The sequence below is a fragment of the Haliotis rufescens genome, unplaced genomic scaffold (genome assembly GCF_023055435.1).
Source record: "Haliotis rufescens isolate VD_foot unplaced genomic scaffold, xgHalRufe1.0.p SCAF_5, whole genome shotgun sequence".
Classification (NCBI taxonomy): Eukaryota; Metazoa; Mollusca; class Gastropoda; order Lepetellida; family Haliotidae; genus Haliotis; species Haliotis rufescens.
Genome location: NW_025964223.1, coordinates 48086600 through 48110740, shown reverse-complemented (window position 1 = coordinate 48110740; position 24141 = coordinate 48086600). Strand labels below are relative to the sequence as shown.

The window sequence follows — 24141 nt, the reverse complement described above, 5'->3', positions numbered from 1 at the left end:
CTGAGAGGATATATTTCTTTTTCTTTTTTAAATTCCCTACCTTCCAATTTGTTTAAAATCTGTAAACCCAGAAATAAAAAATGTGTCTACTGAGAGCAACTGAAGCATCGTCAAGAAGATCAGGCCACCTGATGGAACATCCAGGAAGGCAACTCCAGCCTGTCATCAAGATAGAAGCTACCAGTCTATGCATAGCAGGGTCAGAACTGGACTCAAATCTTACTTACCCAGATAATGAATGTTCCCCAAACAATTTTTTGGAAATTGGACTAGCCTTGGGCAAGTGGGCTAGTGTTAAACTCTACCCTACCTAGTCAAGATTCACTGACCATCACGATCACCTCATGGCAGTCAAGACCGAATCATATTGATATGATATGTCCATGGATACAAAGGAGAGGTGAACGCTGCTTGATGTTGTCTGGGTACAACTGGTGATGTATAGTTGACAGTGAAGAGGACTTTAGTTACAAAATTGAAAATTTAGTTATAGTGTGATTGCAGCCAAAATACAGGATTGATGGGAGTGATGTAATAGAAGTAGTATTCTTAGAATTATTAAAAATGAAACCTCTATTACATCAGGAGTAAAAACACCCACCTGCCCAGTATTCTGCATCTAGGATACCTGATATTGAGAAATAATGAAGATCTCCTGCCTGTTCATGTGCAGAGGTTTAGGAAGGAAGATGCTGTTTCTGTTTCAAAACTGATTATAGATACATGTAGTGGATAGTGGTATAGATTTCTGTTGAAAATTTTGTGTGACAGCCAAAATAAAGGATTTCTGGCACTGATGTAATTGAAGTAGTTTTCTTAGAATTATTCACAAAGATAACTTTTGTTTGATATAAGTATGTTTTGAGTTCTCAAGCATTATTTCTGCAGAAAATATTTGACAATCAGTGCTGCCAGACACTTTTGTTTAGTGTATGTCTTTGTTGGCATGTGTGACTCGAGAAAGAGGCCACCAATGGCTTGATCTATGAAAAATACTGACAATATGAACTCACATTGATTTTATGAATGTTTTTTCTTCCAGATGCAGTGTTGTTCGTGCATGGTGTGTCAAAACTAGTTATCAGACTGCTACAAGAAAAGGAGTCAATGAGTCATGGATCTCCAAAGAACTGGCTATATACAGAGGCAGCAAAATCTGAGAAAGTGCAGAAATCTGGAACATTCAGGTACTCATATAATAAATTCCATCCTTTATACATCCACATTAAACAAATGTCCAAATGTTAAAGCACTGATCAGGGGCGGTCGGGTAGCCTACTGGTTAAAGTATTCGCTCGTCACACCGAAGACCCGGGTTCGAATCGTGACATGGGTACAATGTGTGGAGCCCATTTCTGGTGTCCCCCGCTGTGATATTGCTGGATTATTGCTAAACGCGGCGTAAAACCAAACTCACTCACTCACTCACTGAAGCACTGATCAACAGTACCAGGGCACAGTCGGACACTGTATTATCAAATATGTATTTATATGGTTGTCATATACTAGCAGTCTGTTGTCCATGTAGCCAGACAAAACCATGCTTATCAAGGAAGTACAAAGTGAATTAGGACTCATTTGAAAACAATGACGTTTACCTCAGTTTTGACATTGTGTATACCATTCACATCTGTTGGCTATACAATGATTTGTAAGGAGTGGCACAAGAAGTGGCCATGGAAATGAGCTTCATGTAGATGATTTATAAACATAATTTGTAGCTTGTACTTCAGTGGCCAGATGAAGGTTTGTAGCAAAACGGTTCGCCGTTTGAGCTCGATTTCGCCAAGCCCGGTTTCAGATAAATCGATCCTGTACTCTTGTCATTGACCTGGGATGCCCTCAACAGGGTCGTTCATCAACCTTTTTGGGTTGTTGGTACCTGTTCCATAGTCTCCTAATTGATAATCACAGACTGTGAAACATTGAATGTATTGGCCCCTGCACGGTCACTTCTGCCAGTTTCCAGCATGCCAGTGCTATAGCCTGTAGACGCTCCGCACATTGCAGATGCCACATCGCTAGTTTATACACAAACAATGAATAAAGTCAAGTAAATCACAACTGTATGATAAGTAGAATCATTAAGATTGACAGAAATAATGGTCCATAGAGACTAATCGACCTTCCTTGAAAGTGTCAAAATCAGGAATGACACTTAATGCATGTGTGTGACCATACGGTGTGAGACATTTGCCAACTATCGGATGTGTTTTGGTGTTCAATTTTACAGATGTAAACATTCTTGTATTGGCCTTTGTCGTCAACACTTGTGTTTGTTCTAGTACTTGGTATAAACATTTATATTTCTTATGAATCCTCTACCTCTATTACATCATTGCCATAAATCCTGTATTTTGGCATGCAATCCCACTCTTAGTAGAATTTCAGATTTTTAACAGATGTCCTCTTCACTGTCAACTACACATGATAAGTTGTTCCCCTAAAATCACTGACAGCTGTCCTGTGTGCTAGGTGGGAAAAAAACTCACCTCTTTCCTGTGTGTGCTAGAGGACACATTTCATATAGGATTAGTCTCTAGCATGGCTGTATATCACACTTACTATTACTTATATTACTGTGTAATATTACTCTTAGAAGTCGTCCATAATTAATTTAATCATTCTGGTATTCACGTGAGTATTACTGGTCGAGTGTGTGAGTGCATGTCTCCCATGGCATCCTCGGCTTCACCCTCCAATTGCAAGAAGGGTGGCAGGTTAATAGTGACTGGCGACCTTGACTCTTCATTTTGGAAATGCAGGGTAAAAAGTGTACTGAAGAGTCACATTTTCCAAAGGCTAAATGGAAGGAAGCTGTCAAATAGTGGCTAGAAATTTTTCCTCCTTCACGACTGCCCTCACATCTCTCCTAGACCATCTATGCTGAAGAAGAAGTCAGCCATGTAGTCCTCATTTAATTCCTGTCTGTCAGCTCTTTCATCTGAAATGTAGAACTACTCAAGCAGTCGCAGACGTCGTTGTCTCAGAAGAAGTCCTAGGTAAAGAGGCCACATGTGGGTATGTATCCTGTCGAACTGTGCCCATCCTCTTCACCTGCCTCCATAAGGCTCTCAAGAGAAGCCAACAGCACACCAGATGGGCTCTCAAGCTATATCCCCTGAGAGTCTCAACTATCTCATTTAACCACATGGTCCTCTGGACCAACAGGCACCAGTACCTTTTATCTAAAGGGAAATCGAAGTGCACAGGATCATCTTAACAACTGTACAGCTCTCGCACTCCACAGAACCCTGTCATTTAAACATAAATCTTCCCATACAGCATCCAGTGCTTGCATGGAAGCCTGTCATCTAATCATATATCTTCCCATACACCATCCAGTGCTTGCATGGACGCCTGTCATCTAATCATATATGGACGCCTGTCGTCTAATCATAAATCTTCCCATACACCATCCAGTGTTTGCATGGACGCCTGTCATCTAATCATATATTTTCCCATACACCATCCAGTGCTTGCATGGATGCCTGTCATCTAATCATATATCTTCCCATACACCATCCAGTGCTTGCATGGACGCCTATTGTCTAATCATAAATTGGACTAATTGAGTTCTCAACTGTCTACTGTTACTGGACTTCCCCGTCATTCTTACATTTCCCGCACAGACTCCTCGACTCCTATTGAACCCTTGCCACAGACTTTATGCTCATGTATAGTGCCAACCTCAGCACCTAGCAAGGATGGGGCTATCACCATGGACAACCCTAATGGTTTTACCAATAACCAATCTTACCCTTCCAGGTCCCATTTAACATGATGACATTAAACATACACCTATTCTCACGGAATCAAGGACACTCTTACGACTTAGCCACTATGCATCAATCTATGGGGCTCCTTGGGGTCTCTCACTCTCTCACGTCTACAGAATCTGACATCCAGGAGAATGTTTATTCTCAAGTGGAGGACTCACCACCTAGGGATTTCATCCCTGGCCACCCTTTTTTTGAGCTCCTCAAGGAACTTTATCACTTGATGCCAATCTTACAGCCAGACATGGAACAGACGGAAGCTCCCCAGATGCTGGAGTATGTGGGTTGCCAAGCCCAGTTATGCCAGTCCGCTGATTAAGCATGAATCAGAACACTTACAGAAATTAAAGTTTGACAATTGCCTTCCCTTGCCTAACATCAAGCGGAAATTGTACTAGACCCACGACAGTCCTTCTCTTAATAATTAGGTCCTGGATGATGGTCCGGACGCCAAACACCAAAATCACTTATCCTGCGTCTTGGATTAAAGACCTCAACACGGCCACAAAATACTCCATGGACATCAGAGCTAAACTTGTTTGTCGCCGGAATCAGACACATCATTCTTCCTTTGAAGAAATCCTATGAAGGACCATCAGGGGCTACAACTCAGACCTAATCTTACCTATGAAGTGGGCCTTATTCACAGTCTTCTACACACTATCGTCTACATACAAGAGGATTTGTTGTCGACACATGTTTGGATTTTGGCACAGTTACTATGGGTCCAGTGCCAACAGCTCCTCCAATCTTTTGCAATCTCTGATCAAACAAACAAGTTCATCATGACTCAGCCCATTACTGTTCCCAGGATTATTTATGACAAGCTGGGAAAAGTCATCGACGAGGTGTGCCAGGATACAGCTGAGCGTTTTCAAGTATCTACGATAAAAAGCTCATGGTTCCACTTTCCATCCAAACGGCCACGTGATAACCCTCACCAGCTCAGAAGAAGTTTGTTCCTTCAGAATATGATACCTTTCAAGCTAACTGTCAGCCTGACAGATCAAGTCAAGTCAAGTCAAGTCGACAAGGATGCCCATGGTGATATGCTGATTGTGACTTTATGCCCACTTCTCAAGATGCTTCAAACCCTATCGACCTGGTTTTATATGCATATTATGATCTTTGACTTCCCCCTTTCAACGTCTTAAGCCCCTATCTCACATTCACGAATCTGAACACGAATGAACACGATTTAACGTTTTTCCTTAAATCGTGTTAGATCGTATGAAGGTCGCACACTCATTCGTGTTCATTTGTGTTAAGTCGTGGTCGGTTGCAAGCGGTCTTATGCAATGCAAAAATTTATAACACGATTTAAGCTGAGCTGAAACGTCTTGTTCAGTCCTATGAAGGTTGTATGACAGTTGTGTTCAATCGTATGAAGATCGTGTTCAGTCGCGTTCAGTCGTGTTGGAGAGCGTGGAAAGAAACTCATACGACCTTCATACGTTTTAACACGATTCAACACGACTTTCATGCGCCTTTCATACGACTCTCATACGCCTGAACACGAAATCCATACGTTTGTCATACAACCAGAAGAGCCCATCACGTGACTGAGTGAGAACGTGGGAAACCCCCTGAAAGTGAAAGCTCATTCTACAGCCATGCCCATACAGAGGTCTCCTGAACAACCATGGTCGAACCCAGAATCTCTTCCTGTTCCTCACTCTGCGACGCCTACACTGCCTCCTACCCCTCACAATCAAAGCCTTAGCTACCAGAAGTACTTCCTCCTCCTCCAAAGCTGCTTCTTGCGGGTCTTGTTCGTTGTTGAACATTGTGAAGACTAGAACAGAAATGCTGTTGCAATGCAGCTTACAACATGACCCACGTGACCAAAATAAACAAAAATATGTCGTATGAAGGTCTTGCTCAGTCGTATGGAGATCGTGTTTATTTTTGTAGTTGTATGGACATCGTAATGATTCGGGTTTAATCGTATGACGGTCGTGTTGATTCGTGTTAAGTCGTATGACAGTCGTGTTTGGTCGTATGACAGTCGTATTGGGGTTGTGTTAAATGAGGTTAAATCGCGTTGTATTGTATGAATATCTTATGACAGTCGTATGAGTGTCGCGGTCAGTCGTATGAAGGTCGTATGAGGGTTGTTTTTGGTCGTATGAGGGTTGTGTTTGGTTAAGAAATTAGCATAAACCACAAGGTCGAGCACAAATCAACACGACTTTTCAACTTGTCTTAAATCGTGTTCGCAATTTCTTAAATCGTGTATGTGAGATAGTGGCTTTACTGATTCTGGGTCCAGAGGGAGGACGTTGTCATTCTAAGCCGACAATTGGAACCTGATCACGTCCAACCACAGGATTCTCAATGTCCTCACTCGCAGGTACAAGATACACTTCCAACTTCATCCCGCTCTTAAGTCATGGCCTATCAGACGCCAATTCCATCTGGCTGGTCTGAGGATGGTCATCAATCTCAAGACCCTCATCATTTTTGGTACCTTGGCCTCAGTTCGGAAGTTGCACTCAACTCTCAGGACAGGATATTGGCTTATCAGCCTCGACTTACAAGATGCGTATTGCCATGTCAACATTCATCCATTGTCAAGAATCACTGCATTGCCATCAACGGGAGACGTTACGAATTTTTGGTTCTCCCATTCGGAATTTCAATCACTCATTTGCTATTCACAGGGTCACAGCTCCCATCATCAGTTTTGCCCATCTACGACTCATCCGATCTTCACTTACTTGGTTAATTTCCTTGCAGCAGATAAAGTTTGAAAGTTTGCATGCTTATCTAAGAGATACTTGACTAGACTGAGTTCGAAGATTGGTCCAATCATTTATTTTTTTAGAGAATTATGGACCTTGCTCCATTCTTTTCAACTTAGTGCAAACTGTGTGCAATGAAGACAAGTTTTCTCAGAAACTACTGAAGTTATTCAAATGATAGTTTGCATGCTTATTTTAGAGATACTTGTCACCACTGAGTTAGATTATTGGTCCTTTGTTTTACAGGTTATGCCCCTTGATCCACTTTACTTTACTTGGTGAATAATGTCTGCAATAGGGACTGGTTTTCTCAGAAACTAGCTTATCTGAGAGATACTTATCAAATCTTAGTTATTTTGTTCAGAGTAGGAGCCTTTTGTGAGTATTAAATTCACATTTAATCTATTTTTTGTTGTGGACATAAAGCAGCCCTAGCAGCTATCTCCTTTTAAGGCTTTTATAGGACTCTTTTATAGTTAAGCAAAATTATATTGGCAATTTAAAATTTAAATATCATTATTCCAATAATATTGACAAGGCTCTGCAATGAAGTGTATTCAGAATCCCCTCCACTCAGTGGTTGTCTGTATCACATTGATTCTTTCCAATAGAATATTTGTAATAAGTATTTTTTAAACAATTGTTTCGGGATGGGGTCTTTAACTTAAATTCTGTTGTATTATAATGAAAGAAACAGTACCGTTATTATTTTTTACTGTCAAGGCGTTCATGGATACATTGTCTGGAGAGTAAAATCACACCCATACTGGCTCAAGTTCTGGCTTTCCTGGACACTAGCAGGAACCTAGACTTCATGCATGCACCTGATGTTGCACCATGGACGAAAAGACTATGGCTGGCATTGCTGAACAACACCACAGTCTGTCATGACCCGTGTAAGAGGATCATCACCCCTGGCAACCAGTCCCAGCAGAGTGAGGTTGTACCACATCATTTTGGAGTCAGCAAATTGGTGTTTTCAGTACAGATGCCATTTTTCTGGCTTCTCTTTCATGACATCAAAAATGCCATACTGCAGGCAGAAAACAATGCACTGGAAGGTAAGTTGTTTTTCTCTTTTTGAATGTTATATCAAAGTCATCACATGCAATTATAATTCAACAGATATTACTCAGTTCATCTAGCCCCAAAATTGGGCGGGACCATAACATGTGATGTTCTAAGTCTTTTGAAGGACAATTGGTTGACTGTTATGTTGTGACCTTGGCCAACATTAGGAAAAAGAGTATCATTTTGTTTGTGATAGCATTGTTGAACACTCATTCAGCTCAAACATTACAATTCAATTAAAATTATTTTAGGTCAAACTGGAGATTATGTGTCAGTGCCACATAAGTTTCAGGCATTTTAACATTAATATTTATTCTGGAGGTCACCTGGGATTCCTCTTTATTTAAGAATAAACTGGATCTAATTTGTCTTGATATCTTAGGTATATGATTACTCATCTTGCTTGTTCCCGCCACTGATAAAACCTGAATTTGTTAAAGAATTCTTCCAAACTAGTTTCACTACATCACTTAAAGTAGCTTTACGTGTACTTTAATCTGATCTGATTCTGATAGCATCAGTGATCAAGCCAGCCTGTGGTGCTCCTGCTGACCTCCTGGTTGCACCTCAGTAAAATCTCAGACTATTCAGTCAGCTATGTACTCCACTACAGGCAGTGCAGTTGTCACAGGCAGTTGATACTTTCTGGGCCCTACATGGGACAGACATCAGCACTGATTGGGGACTGAAACTCTTTGTCAACGCTCAAGAAAATGTAGCTTCTACAGTTTGTCCTTGGTGGTTTCAGTTGACACCATATCCTTGAAGTAGTTTCTACATCACGCTTCTTCAAATTTCTCACTTCAATATCCTTTCTTGCACTGAAAAGTGTGACTGCTTCTATCATCTGCCCAAGTGGTGTGAATCCATTATTCACCTCTGACTTGTCCTTACATTGAAGTTCCTCCAAAACTGTAGTATTTAGGTGTTGGAATCAGTTCTCTGAAGAGCTGTTCATCCTGAACATATGCATGTAGATTCTCACTCTCAGTCAAGAACTTAGGAGTGTCAGGTGACAGCAAGTAAAGGGGTAACCAGATGGCTGTGATTTTAGATCTCACTGGTATTGGGAACACATGCCTATGTTTGTACATGTATAATAAGATAATAGAATAATTCTGTAGTAGTTTCATTTATATGATATATTGATATATTAATGATAATGATACAATAATTAAAAAACAACTGGTCCCCATCTAGTAAAGACCTTTCATCCGGCCAATCAAAGTGTTGCTTACCAGATTATGAAAGTAACAGTCAGAATGTGTTTTCTAATCGTGCAACCTAAAAATACATCAAAACGGGGTATTCCGAACGACAGTTACGGCCCGTACGACTCATTCCGTCAAACTCATCATCTATCTCTTGCTTCCGTGGGATAAACATTTGAACGGAGGAGGCGTTGCACAGTACGTGGGAAGCACTGCCATACAATCGCAACCATATATTAGACATTCCGGAATGTTCGTTTGTTCAGTTTTCAAAATTTTAATCAAGAACTCTGTCAATTTGTTTTTCCAATGTAGTCTGAAATGGAAGTAGGCAGGTTGAAACGAGTGCTGTAAAGCTTGAGAAAGCTGCTTTCTCATTGGCTGATATTGACTTCTTGTTATTCGTTTCAGTGGTCGATCAAAGTTCGCGAAAGGTCGTTATGACGTGACCCGTAATGGGATGTCCTCAGATCTTTGTTTAGCGGCAGCGAGAACTTAGATCTGATTTTAATGAGATTGGTGTCCAGTTGAATGTTGTCTAAACAGTGATTAAACCTTTGATTATCACATGCTGTAGATGACCCTAGTAATATTGGACCATAAGTCTTTGTGTAGAATTATTGCAATGTTTGTAAAGATTTGCTCTATTTTTGGGGGGTGAATTATGGAATCTTGCTGGGGAAATGTATAAACATATCATGATTATTTTATGAGTTAATATATAACATTTCTCTTGCAGAAGATCTTTTGAGATGTGTGGAAAACATCATCAGCAGGACTGCATATGGGAAGATCCTGTTGTCTGTAGTTACAGAAAAAGAAAAGACTGAAATGATTAGAGCTTACCTGAGAGATTTTGTGGTTGCGGTCTATCCTGATGTGACAGACAAGTGGAAAGTAGGGAAACTTTTTCATGTGTATAATAGACTTCCAGAATTCTGACCTAACAATTTTTGACTCACCTGAATGTCAAGTGAGCCTCTTTAATTTGTTATGCATGTTCAACCTTTGGCCTTCACATATGCCCCTGTTTATGTAGTTTTAGACATATCTGAAACTGAATTTTTGCAAAGATATCTCTAAAAATTGGGAACAGAATTCGGATCTGATGTTGAACATATTGTCATTTTTGCCCATTGCTAAGTCATTTCCACATTTAACATCATAGAATTAGACATGTAGAAAGTTTATGCTGTGTGCTTTTACAGTGGACTAAACCAGCATCTGTGTACTCTGGCACTCAGTTAAAACATCATTATTTAATCTCTGAGTACTCCCGCATCTGTCTTTTCGGGATACCAGCAAACACTGTGTGCTATACCAACAGTGCCATGAAAATCAGGATGAAAGTTTCTTTAACTTATTCTAGTTTACCCTTGCGTGACCCTTTTGATCTAATATCGAACAATAGTTATCATTGTTAATAATTCTAAGAATACTACCTCTATTACATCTCTGCCATAAATCCTGTATTTTGGCTTCACACTAACTAAAATTATCAGATTTTCAACAGACGTCCTCTTTACTGTCACACACACAATTAGTTGTGCCCAAGTAGCATCGTAACCACTCAAGCTATGTCGTATGCAATTGCAGGAACTTCACCTTTACCCTGCATTTAACTACTAGACATCACTTCTGGTCTTATCGTCACTTCCGGTTATGACATGACTTTCAGTTATGATGTCACTTCTGGTATGTGACTTTCCCTCTTTGGTAATGACGTCTCTCCAGGTCTATTTCTAGACCTAATGGTGATAGTTGATATTTAAGGTGCTTCTAATCCATCCTACACCTAATAGACAGAATAATCAAGGGTGTGCTCACCCTCTGATGATGCTGGTGTTGGATCCTCGTCGGATCCAATTATGTAGTCTCCGTCATCAGGGAGCTGGATCTGGTTCCTTCCTGCTACTGAATATAGGTCACTACTGTGGTGTTGTCCATGGCTATGAGAACGGATGACTGATGAAGATGTATCCTCCATTCCAGGATGGCATAATATATGGCCTTCATTCCCCTGCAGTTGATATGAAGGTTCTTCTCCTCTGTTGTCCACGATCCCTGTACTATGAGATCGTCCATATGAGCTCCCCATCCCGAATCTGACACGTCTGTAAATAGATGGTGTTCTGGCATCGGATAAGCCAGAGGGATGCCACTCATCACATGTTCTCTGTGATTCCACCAATGGAGGTCTCTTAGTAATCTGGGAGGTAACTGAGTCTGGAACTCTAGGCTGTGGGATCGTATAGAGTTGATCCAAAACTGTGGAGGACGTAGCATCAGCCTTCCTCTAAAGGCCATATCTTGTAGAGATGTTAAGTTGCCTGGAAGGGACATCCACCGTCTCAGTGACTTGTTGGGTTGATTGGATCATCTTTTTAGTCTTGTCAAATCGATCCTCTGGTGGGCATAGATATCCCCTGTCAAGCTGGAATCTTGCTTTGATGTATATGATGTCTTGACCTGGAGTCATCTCTGACGTGGATGGATTGATGGGGAAGCCTAGGTTTGTCATAAGTTAGACCAAGAATATCATGTTCTGATGTAAGCTGATCTTTCCCTTGTTCTGCAACGAGGAAATCCAGATAACCATGGAATCGAACTAGCTGGAGTTGAGCGAACTTGATGACTGGTGCTCTAATCCTGATGAATAACCAAGGGGTTATTGCTATCCCGAATGGGAGGAGTTGGAATTCGTAGCATCGGATACTTACGCAAAGATTGGTGTATCGGGACGTGAAGATAGGCATCTGTTAGGTCCAGGCTGATAAGCCAGTCTCCTTTCTTCAACGTCGACTGTAATTTCCATATGGACTCCATCTGGAATTTTGGTGGAGGTACCAGATATCTCTTGTTGAGGGTCTTTAGGTCTATGATCATCCTCATCTCGGTTGTATCCTTCTTCCGGACTTAGAAGACTGGAGAGTAAAAACCCTTGGTGTTGTTGGTGTCCTTTAGTTCCCGAATGGCTCACTTCTTTAGTAGTTTCCTGACAGCCAAATATGCAGCCGCTAACTTGGCCCCGACTAGGTGAAATCTTCTGCCCATGGCATGTGTGTTCAGGATTGGGTGTTTCCTGAAATGTAGCTTGTAACTGTGAGCCACGATGTCTAGAATCCAGTGGTCGGGCGTAACTTGCTTCCGATTTTCGGCGTATGACAGAAGACGCCCTCCCACTGGTCCTGGAGTCAGCATTACGTTGAAAGACGGTAGTCGTAAATTGATGTCCATAGACATGACCAGGTCAAAAGGTCAAACTTCAGAGGGGGTGGTAAGGAAGTCAGAATTTGTGTTCACCTCTGCCTCCAGATCTTCCATGGCGATTGTCTCCCCATTTCTTGTAATCTGGTTGGTGAAAGGAATACTGGGAAGACTATCGTTTGTCGTACCTCCGCCTCAGTTGGAATGAATCCTTCCCGGATGAAGACTGTTTGGACACTGATGATTTATAATCCCAGGGACGCTTGTGTGAATGAGATGATCCATGAGCTTAGCAGCTAAGTTGATAGTAGACGTTTGAAAACATTCTGCTGTGTCTTGTTTCACTTCATCTATGATGTGTCCCAATTTGAATGTTGATGTAGCTGATATAGGTTGTGTCATCATGAACCTCTTGGTGTGGCTCAACATGGCTCTGGATTTGAACTGAGCTAAAAGTTGTTGACGTTGTAGCCTTAGAGTTTGTGTAGAAGTCCAGACTTTGGAGGAGAGTAAGTCTTCCTGCATCCTGACAATCTAGGAGTCCCAAGAAGCTATGGATCAGTCTGACTTGATCGGTCCTAATAGTCAGGGGTGTTTCCGATGTTATTCCTTTATAGGATGTTTGTATAGTTGGGGTGATGTGTCTGATTCTGGAGACAAACCAATTAATATAAAGTCCGATGTCCATAGAGTATCTGGAGACCGATGCCAAGTCCTTGAACCATGATGCCGAAAACATGACATTTGTTTCAGGATTGTGCACCAACTTGTAGAAGTCTTCATCCATACTTGGGATTCTCACAAAATCACCAGTTATACTTACGTGCATGTTTGTCTCTCCAGCAATACTATTAATTTATACTTGTATGTCTGTTATTATAGAAAACTTATTAGAATAATCTTAGGTTATAATTAATGTGACTTACTACCAAGTGCTAGATCGTTACTACATGTACTATCATAATAGGTGTTGACTCTAGCACAGAAAAAGTGATATTGCTGCCATTATGATGTCATTATTATGATGCTTAGGTAGTTACGAGACTACTTGGCGACAACTAATTGTGTGATTGACAGTGAAGAGGACGTCTGTTGCAAATCTGAACATTTTATTTAGTGTGATTGAAGCCAAAGTACAGGATTTATGGCAGAGATGTAATAGAGATAGAAGTTTTGTAAGAATTATGATATTTCAGAACATATACCAGTGAACTATAGATTGTGGATCTAATTTGAGCTCTTGTGATGATTTTGTATTTTTTCTTCTGCATTTCTTTATATATGCATAAATAAACAAATACAAATATGTCTGTTATAAATGTTTTAATTGTGTATTACAGATTCTTTGTAATGCCCTTGAGAATGCTGCCAGACAGACAGAGAGAGACCTGGAAAGTCTAGGTGTGATACAAGCTGTAGTCTACATCCACGTTATCCACTCCGCTGCCAAAGAGAGGCTGCAGCTCTTCCTAGAGGTTGTCCAGATCTGGCCGGAAGTTGTGACGGCTGTCATTGACTTGAAGGAGAGAGTAGGAGGGAACCCACTGCTCACAGATGATGAGATGGTGAGCCCTTCAGTGATATATATTATATGTAATAATGTCACTTTTCAACAACATATTTCACTTCCTAGGAGTGGATGTAACTATAATAAAGATATCTAATCACAGTAAATAACAAATACTGTCAAATATGGAATAATAATTCCAAATGTTAAATGTGGAGTTATAATTTTGTAGATATATTAGAAGTACCGTATTCGACGTAATAAGCGCCCAGGGCGCTCTCAAAATTAGAAATAGGGGGCTCTTATTAGAATATTATTTTGGCGGAAAAAAACAGAGTTGAAAGATAAATTTCGTGGTTTATGCTGACGGTCTGAACTGTTTATATACGACAGATATATTTTTCCAGAATTTAATTGCCCATAATTAAGGGTGCATATAACGCACGAGTGTGTATTATACACAAATAAATAATCTTGTGTACATTGATCAATGGGAAGGGATGCTAATTGGGATTGTTCACTTGCCAATATATTAGCAAATATCGCCGTGGGCACTTATTAGAGCGGGGCGCTAATTACGTCGAATACGGTATGTATTTCTCAAGGTTGAAGGAACATAGAAAAAGGACTAAATTATGTATTCCAAAGCAAACCACTTGGTTCATTTCATTTGTAGTTTAAAATTTATCATAGAAAAAGGGTGATTTATTTTTTAGTTTATTGTAAATTTATATAGTCTTGGTTCTCAGGCACCGCCACAACATAATAGCTTCTGCAGCACGTTTTTTTGTTTATGTCCATTTTAAATAAATGTAAATATTCCGCATCTTTGAACACAGGACATCAGCAATAAAATGCTGCAATACTAAAAATAAAGTGATCCAATATACCGTGCAGTTTCTTCATTTTACATGTACACTGCTTTACTTGAATTTGTGTTATGATGGCGGTAGTTGGAGGAGTTTGTGTGCTTGTTTTGCCGTTCACAAACTTGGTTAATGAAAATGTGAAATTTACATAAAACATTACTTTACACGATGGGGTATGATGATTTACAATTTCAATTAGTTACTGAATTCTAGGCAATGTTTTATATGCAAATATCGAATTTACTGTGTGTAATTGTCTCATAATGTAAGCTGGGAATAGCAATCAGCTGAACACACATTTTCAGGTAATTCAGTTAAAACAATACCTAATATCATGGATGAAAAGACTTTTTACTTCAATGATTGGAAAACATTGTATCCCTTATGACTAAGGTTCATTTCATGATGTCAATTGCGTTAATCGGGTCATATTTGCTTTAAATAATGATGAGTTGGAATTATCTGTTGATCATTTCACACACAATTTTTTCCCCAAATTGATGTAATAATATTGAATAAAAACATGAATAACATTAATAAAGTATACTCCCATAAAACCCTGAAAAAAAGATTTTAGATGTATATTTTATTTATCGTATAAAATATCAACAGATGGTAATCAATTGTTCAAAATTGGCACACCTCATTGTCATTGACCCATGTTTCATATGGCACACATGGAAAATTAGATTTTAAAGGTGAAGGTCATCTGATCTCAATATCTTGTATGGCCATCATCATTCATTTGTCGGCCCATAGAAGCAATCAGATCCTGAATTGTAGCCTGGGGGATGTTCATCCACTCACTGCAGTGCCAAATGTCAGGTTCTGTGGTTCTGTGGTTCATAAATTTGGAAACCTGTAGGGCCATAACAGGACCTGGATGTTGTGATTCCTGAAAAAGGCTGTTATCAGTCTTACCGTTTGAGGTCGGGCATTGTTTTGTAGGAAATGATATTAGGTTGTTGCGTAATTGGAAGGACGTGTGGCCGAAGAATCTCACCCGTGTAATGTTGTGTCATTAAATTCCCCAGAACTTGCACTAAGTCTGATCTACCAGTGGAGGAGATGGCTGCCAACATCATGTCCACTTCTTGTCTACAGCTTCATGAATAACGTTCCCCTCGATGCCTGTAAACACAACGTTTACCATCCGCATGGCGAAGCATAAAACACGTCACTAAATCAAACTTGTCTCCATCGCAGTTATGGCTATACTCATGTATGTGACCTTGACACCATTGATGTTACAGCCAATGATGTCTGTCAAAATGACACCTCAAACTGGTCGTCTAGGGCGAATATCTTCAGTGTGTAAATGAATCCCCCTTGTCTGGGATGATATCCTACGCAATAGCAGGATTGTAGAGGTGGCCATGGTGGTTCTTTCACATAAATGACATAGCCGTATGAATCTGTCCTGTGCTCTAGTAGTGATGTGTGGTCAACTGGATCTGGGAAGGTCACATGTTGTCCTATGTGTCTGATAGCTGTTCCACAGTCTTGTAATAGTGCATGGCTATAGCTGAAGATGATTCCTTTGTTAGCAGTCAGTCGATGGCATTGTTGCGTTGGGCTTCCGTCAGTCGTGGCAAGTGTTCACTGTTCACTTGCTGTAAGGTTGTGATGGCATGCAAATGAAAACCCAATGTTATTAAAATTGAACAGGTGATGGTGCGCGTGCACATCATTGTGTTTTGGCGCCAAGTTCTCACGTGGTTGTATTTTTGATATTTTCCCATCTTTTCAGCAAATTTCTGCAATACCTCATTCTTTCCACACAAATCAACCCAAATTTTAATTTAATAAATCTTTTTGATATTTAAAGCGATGACTCCAAAGCAATATATGTATTTTTTGTGTTATTGTAAGATATTTTGATGATTACAAGTTTTATAATCATTGCATTGTGGAGAGATTGTAAAATTGTGCTGATAAAATTAATACTAATTCAAATGATATAAAATACATGAAGTAAGTTAACTATGAAATCATATGCATCGGCTATTAAAGCATTAAGTTGGTTAACTGGCAGGTAACAGAGAATATATTTAGTGTGTTCTTGATAGTATACATGGATAACATGAAGATTCAATGAAGTTGAGTTATGTAATTTGCAAAAGTACAAAAGCTTGGTCATCCTGCTTGAAAATTAAGTTACCAAGGTGACCACCACAAGCTGCTTCAAATTGGACGAAAAGGAGACAAATGTGTCAGAGTTTTATTCATCGAGGAATACATTTTTTATGTTGGGAGGCCCTTTCCCAGGTTGATTGTACAAAACTGTATATTTGGTAACATACTAGTTCAGACATCCCCACCAATAAAAAAAAAGAAAGGCCACTCGCTTGCCTGAGAAGCCATTGCCTAAGAACCATGTATTTTTTTGCCTTAGATTTGGTACCTTTGGATTATACTTTAGCTAACCTAGATCATGTAGATAATGATGACAAAAACAAGTTTCAAATTCATGATCTTCATTCCTCTGTTGCCAATGTTAATGATGTTGCTGATGATGTCCTATTCGGAATATTAGAAAAGTACCAAGGCATTAATTGTTCAGCATTATTTGGAAATGTTGGTAAATCAGAACCTTGTCACTCACACAGTGTAAGTATCAAACCTGTTGAATAGATGGCAACTTGAATAAAGTTGATGAAGTATTTACTGTGATACTCTTTTTTTCAAAATTTTCTATTCAGTTCAAGGATGGTTACATGGCAAGATAAACATCTTTGGTAGACGATAAATATTTGTGGTAAAGACATCAAGTGTTGGCAAAAGATGTACATTCTTGGTATTATTCTAAATGTACACAGGTATTATTGACTTTAAATATGTATAGTGCAAAAGATATACAAGAAAGTTGTTAGAATAGTATTGATCAATATAGCAAAGATCTAAGGATTTAATAGTCAATAAATTCTTAAGAAGCATCTCCATTTCTTTTCAAACATATTCAATTTGTTGCTTCTTCTATCAATTAATTTTTCAACAGCAAATACCTCTTTCAGTGTGGCTATGAAACATTGTAATTTAAGTTGTTTGTTTTTTATACTGGATAAATAAATATGTCTTTTTGCTAAAATTATGACATGGTTTGAAAGTTTGTCACCTGATATTGAACCAATAAAAACTGATATTTCATCTAGGATTATTGGATGATCATAAATTTGTTCCATATACACTCTTAAGTCTAGCCAAATTGTTCTAACTTGTACACAATTGAAAAATACATGTTGTAAATCTTCTTTACTAGATTGACAAAAGCAACAAATATCATCATCAACTAATTTCATTTTTGGTAATCCTTTCTTAGCATAAATTGCTCTATGCAGAAATGTGTATTGAAAATCTAACACTTTTACATCTTTGGTACATGTCTAAATATATAAAAATAACTTTGTTCCAATGAATAGTCTCTTCTAATATATCTTCCCATTTCCTACAGATTCTTAAAGGAGATGTGTTACATGAAATAAAAAATTCTTCTACCTTTGGATGGTTTCAGTAATGTTTTTAAAGGGTTAATAAGGTCTTGATTATAAAGATATTTAGTTGGTATATCAGAAATTAGCCTTCTCAAATTATGAGGGATATTAAATATCATTTTATTGTTATCTAAAATGGTACCCTTAATATCATATACTTTCTTTAAACACTCTAAAGACATAATTCCATATTCATTACATATATCGTTAATTCTATGGATACCTTTTTATACCAGCTCTTAATAATCAGTTTTTCATTGTTAAATTTATGGTTAAGCCACAGCGGTTGTGACAGTATAACATAATAGTCATCACTAATGACAAAACATTTATAGTATTTGACTATATTGAGTAAAGGATTTTCAATGTTGAAATAGTCTTTAACATTAGCACCAAGTTGTAGAATATCTGTCAGGGGAATATTGCTTGGGTTGCTGTACTTTTGTTTGTTTATATATTTATATATAGTTTTAAAGCGTTATTGAATTTACAAGTATCAATCATTCTTAAACCACCATTTTCATATTTATTTGTCAATATTGATCTTTTTATCTTGTCCTTTTTCAAATGAAATCATAAAATATTATGTTAAAGCATTCATAAAATCTTCAGGTGGATTGGGAAGAGCTTTAAAGATATGGACTAATGTTGACATTGCTAATGATTCAACTACTGTTATTTTACCAATTGAAGTTAAGTTTCTTTTTCTCCAGTTTGCTAATAATTCTCTTATATTTTCTAAATGCTCTTACAGGTATTAATTACCCAAAGGTAATTTAATTCAGCATTTAGGGTAATACCTAGTACATCAAAATTACCATAGTGCCAATGTAACTTTTTGTGTGGACAAAATTTAATACTACTACCTGACATAGAACCTAACAATAGGACCTTAGTTTTGTCAATATTGATCTTTAGAGCAGGCATTTTATAAAATGTATCAAGTATATTAAGCGCATTACATAAACTTTGTTCAGATCCATCTAAACAAAATCTGTATCATCAGCATATTGATCAATTTTGTATTCATTATCATTTAGTCTGATTCCTTTTATTTTATCATTTGTTCTAATTCATTATGCCTAAAATTTCTGTTGCAAGAAGAAACAGATAAGGTGAGACTGGGTCACCTTGTCTACAACCTCTTTCATTTGGAAAAAAGAAGAGAGGAAACCATGTTGAGTTACACAAGATGTGGCATTATTAATGAGAATATTTATTCATTTTTTAATATTAGGATCAAAACCATATTTTTCTAGGACTTTCATTATAAATCTTTTAGATACAGCATCAAATGCTTTTTTCGAAATCTGTAAGGAGTAGCATAACTGATTTATTTTGTCTTTTTAATTCAAACATTATGTCAAATAGGAGCCTAATATTTTCGCTGATACATCGCCCTGATATAAAACCTGTTTGGTTTTCACGTATTAGTTTTGACAATGATCTTTTAATACGATTTGCTATGCAGCAACTTAGGATTTTGTACAAAGTATTTAATAAAGTAATGGGTCTCCAATTTCTAAGTATTCTTCTGTCTTTATTGGGTTTAGGTATGGTAGTTATAACACCCCTATTCATAGTACCAGTAAGTGTTAGTCGATTATTCTCAAAGGTATCCTTTATAAATCTATAAACACAAACACAGATATCTGTCCAGAAAAAATTCAAAATTCAACTGAGAACCCATCTATACCTGGGTATTTATTATTTTTCATTTTATGGACTACTTCTGCTATTTCTTTTTTTTGTAAGGGTAATTCAAGTTCATCAAACATTTCATTATCAAATTGGGGAGTGATTATATTTTCAAGGTCTCATAAGTCGTTATGTTCAACCTCAGATGATATTGAATATAGTGAATGGTAGAATTGTTTTTGTTCTTCAAGTATTTGTTTACAGTTAGTTATTATGTCTCCTTCAACATTTAAAATTGAATATATTGTTTTAGAAGTATAAACCCTATTTTCTAATTTACAAAAATATTGTGTTGGTTTTCCGCCTTCCTCATACCAATTAATTCTATTTCTTATATTAATTCCTTGAATTTCTTCTTCTTTATTTTTTTTCAAATTTATTTTTCAATTGGCTTGATTCATTTAATTTATTTTCATTGATGTTTTGGAAATCTTTTTTAATGCTATCCTCTATCTCAGAAATAATATTTTCAAGTTTTTCAGGTTCTATATTTAAAATTTTTTTTTTAGAAATGCAGACAAAGAAATAGATTTTCCTCTTATTTTTCATCGACAATGTTTCGAGGAAGAGAAAATCATTTATTGATAGTTTCAAATCTTTGTCATCAACAATGTTATCATTAATAGAAGATTTATCTTTGTATTCATTTTTACTCTCTTCAATTGTATTTTTGACAAGATCAATATAATCTTTTTGATATAAAAGAGAGGTATTAAATTTCCAATATCCTTTACCCCTATGTTCAATTCCAGCATTTGTTAGAGTAAGGGAAATAACGGAGTGATCCGATTTGTATCCTGGCAAAATTGATGAATCTATTGTCATATCTAATATATCTTGTGAGGTTATGAAGAAGTCTAACCTTGCATTTTGGCGGGGATTTTATACTGTGATACTTTATGTTATTATTTAGACCAAGATATAAGTGGGTAGAAAGGCCTGGTATATAAGTTAAACCTTCATGCCACCGCTGGACTAAATATTTTGGTAGGGTATGTAAACTCCAGTGGGATTTCACATATAATCATGTCATTTAGTTTAAAAAGTAAGGTATTTTCTTATTATTCTCATTATTCAGTGATTGAAGTTGAAATAGTTGGAATTAGTGATAATAACATTCTTTTGGTCACCATTATGTGCACTCACTTGAGACAGTTGTAAATAAAAGCAACAGAAGCATTATCATAAAAAGTCCAGTGTACAAATCTGTCTTTATCATAAGCATGTGCAAATGAAACACCATCACATGATACCTGATGTTTGCGACGAAAAGATGAGGATGTCCAATCCTTTCGGTGGCACACATCACAGATACCTTCAAAGGCATGTCAAGTGTTCACCTAAAAAACATAGGAACATTGGCACAAGTCAAAATAGGGAAATGCTTTGAATGCTGTAACCCTGAATAATTAACAGTAATTCTTGCGAATCCTCTACCTCTATTTCATCTTTGCCATAAATTCTGTATTTTGGCTTCAGTCACTCTTTTCAGATTTTAAACAGATGTCCTCTTCACTCTCAATTACATAGAATTAGTTGTTCCCGAATAGCACTATAGCAACCTAAGCTGTGACGTGCGTAATGGCGGAAAACTTCACTTCTTTCCTGTGTGTGCTAGAGTCAACACATGTTGTTATAGCTGGTGTGAGGTGTTTATTAAGTCGTCATGAGTCTCCCCCTCCTCCTGCTTGTAAGAAGTGTGGCCATTTTATGATCACGGGAGATCCTCACAGCAACTGCTGGATGTGCAGAGAGGGCAAATGCACTGAAGAGGCAAGATGCGATCAGTGCTCTACTCTGTCTAAGAAGGCCTTCAACATACTAGCAGAAGCCTTGACTAAAGCTAGAAGAAGAGAAGCTGCTAAGAATAAGTTCGAAGTGATTGCGGCTAATGACTCAGACCTAGCCTCTGACCCTGTCACAGCGTCTCTACCTACTACCCCGTCGAATGAATCTACTTCTGCATTCTCTATGAACATGGTGAAAGATCTCTTCAACCAGCGGAAGAAGATGATGGAGTTGCTGTTTGAGTCCCGCTTCTCAGCTATATCTCAAGAGATGGAGATGCTTAGAATGAAGCAGACATTATTGGCTAAGAGGAGGCCGCCAAGAGGAACAGCCATCTGTTCAGACCACAGCCAGTGACCAGATGACCATACGGACCAGCAGGGTAGAAGCTCCCAAGCTTTGCCCTCCCTTTAGACAAGGACATCTAGATGCCCGCTTGGGTCCCATCAGGGTACCACAAGGCCATCTTCCTCCTCAAAGGCACCGCGGTAGCCTGCATAGTCACCATCAACAGAACCCAAGATTACATCATGGGACAGCATAGCAGTTTGATGGATGACCATCATTCCTGTACGGATTCTGTTATACACGGGCAGTCATCACAAGCCGCACAGACCTTCTTATAGTGGAGTCCTGGACACCAGCGTATGATGAACTGCACTGGGAATACGTTGAGTGTATGGATCATGACGAACATCCACCACTCCCGGCAGTTACCAACTGTCATCCTGATGGAGAGTCGGACCTATATGAGGAGATTAATCAGTCTGACAATTCAACCCAGCAGGATTATACAGAGGGATACAGCTTTGTGGAACTCATGAGGAGTTATATCCTCTTATGCCTGTACTCCAACCTTCAATGACAGAAAATTCACCACCTAAGATGCCGGAATACGGAGGATGTCATGCTCCTACATCATCTCAACATATCCACAAGACATTGCTGTGGCCAAGTTATGCAGGCAAGGCTTCTGAGAGTCTACTCAAGCTCAGACATAATGACTGGCTACCCTTACCTACATTGAAGCGGAATTTGTATCAATCACATGATTCTCCACTTCCAGACCATCAAGTTTTGGACAGGCACTTTATGAAGCTAGTATGCAACACTAATACTAAAGTCACGTTACCTGCTTCCCGCATTATAGAACTGTCTATGGCATTCAGTCATTCAATGGACATTGCCATATATCAACTGGTTGGTTGCCGGAATCAGGCACATCATTCCACCGTTGCAGACATACGGCGGCATATCCGGAGAGACTCCTATGACTATTGGGACGGATCAGGTCAGACTCAACCATAACCTGCTAGACACTATATTCAGAATGCAGGAAGAATTACTCTCCACCCAAGTCTGGATGTCTTCACAGCTAATCATGGTACAAAGTCAACAACTAATAGCACAGATTCGTTCAAGAGCTGTTTCCAACCAAACGAACTGATATCTGCACCCAAGATGTACATTGGCATGTCATAGACGAGGTCAGACAAAGACACAACTGAACTATTACAGGTGTCGACTAGCAAACAAGCTGTCAAGGCACATGGATTTTCCTATCCCCAAAGCATTCCTGGGATCAGAAAGACTCATCATAAGACTCGCCTAAGAAGAAGTTTGTTCCATCCGTGAAGGATTTGTTCCAACCGAGTCAGGGTACGACAAACATCAGTCTTCTCAGGATTCATTTTGTCAGCCCGACTACAAGAAACGAGGATCCTATTGCCGTGCAAGTCTGGGGGCAGAGGTGAACACAGGTTCTGACTTCCTTGCCACCCATTCCGGTGTTATAGACCCTTTTGACCTAGTTATGTCTATGGACTGCGATTTATACCTACCGTCTTTCAACATAATGCCGACTCTGGAGCCAGTGGGCGGGCGTCTGCTGTCATATGCCGAAAATCGGAAGCAGATTACACCCGACCTCTGGGTCGCAGATATTGTGGTTCATGGATGCAAACTGCATTTTAAAAGGTATCCCATCCTTGCATCTCAGGCCGTCGGCCGCATATTTTGTCTAGTCAGAGCCAAGCTAGCGGTAGTAGATCTGGCCGTCAGGAAGCTACTAGAGAAGCAAGCCATTTGGAAGCTATTGGAGATCAACAAGATCAAAGGTTTTAATTCTCCGGTATTCTTAGTTCTGAAGAAGAATTCGCCTGACATGAGGATGATAATATACTTAAAGACAACAAATCATTCCTTGTACCTCCTCCAAAGTTCCAGATGGAATCCATACTGAAGTTGCGGTCAACTTTGAGGATAGGAGATTGGTTCATCAGCCTCAAACTACAAAATGCCTATCTTCACATCCCGATACACCCATCGTCAAGTACCTGCGCTTCGCAATCAATGGTCGGCTCTATGAGTTCCAGGTCTTACCATTCGGGATATCAATAGCCCCCTGTCTGTGTACAAATGCATGCGTACCTGGATGATATCCTGGCAGGGTACCTGGAAACCAGACCAAGAAGAAGCTAAGTTACACTATTTCTGGTCCAGCTTTTGGTTACCACGCTTCTCGACCTTTTTCTGCCATGTTGCACTTCATGTGAATGAAGGCATTTTTTAAATTATGCACCCACGTCACATACACGTAACTATTATATCAGAGAGCCAATTTGAAAAAGAAATCTATCAGACTGGCCAGAAAGATTTACAGTTATTGGCGTGAGACTACCAACATTTAGTTTTTTGGCTCAAGTATTGCATATTATTATCAACTGTGTGTGATGAGGATTTAGCACGGCGCTAGAGACGAAATGACAATGCATAT

The 24141-nt window shown here is 38.8% G+C and overlaps 1 protein-coding gene across 1 annotated transcript in view; it reads left to right on the top strand.

Annotated features, from left to right (window-relative positions):
- LOC124137117 (E3 ubiquitin-protein ligase rnf213-alpha-like) overlaps positions 1-24141 on the top strand; it is a 389816-nt gene that overhangs the window by 286383 nt on the left and 79292 nt on the right. The window contains exons 61-64 of the mRNA XM_048383821.1: positions 1043-1187; positions 7247-7584; positions 9545-9702; positions 13353-13577. Of these exons, the coding sequence (XP_048239778.1) occupies positions 1043-1187; positions 7247-7584; positions 9545-9702; positions 13353-13577 (866 nt within the window). The remainder of the gene's footprint in view (positions 1-1042; positions 1188-7246; positions 7585-9544; positions 9703-13352; positions 13578-24141) is intronic.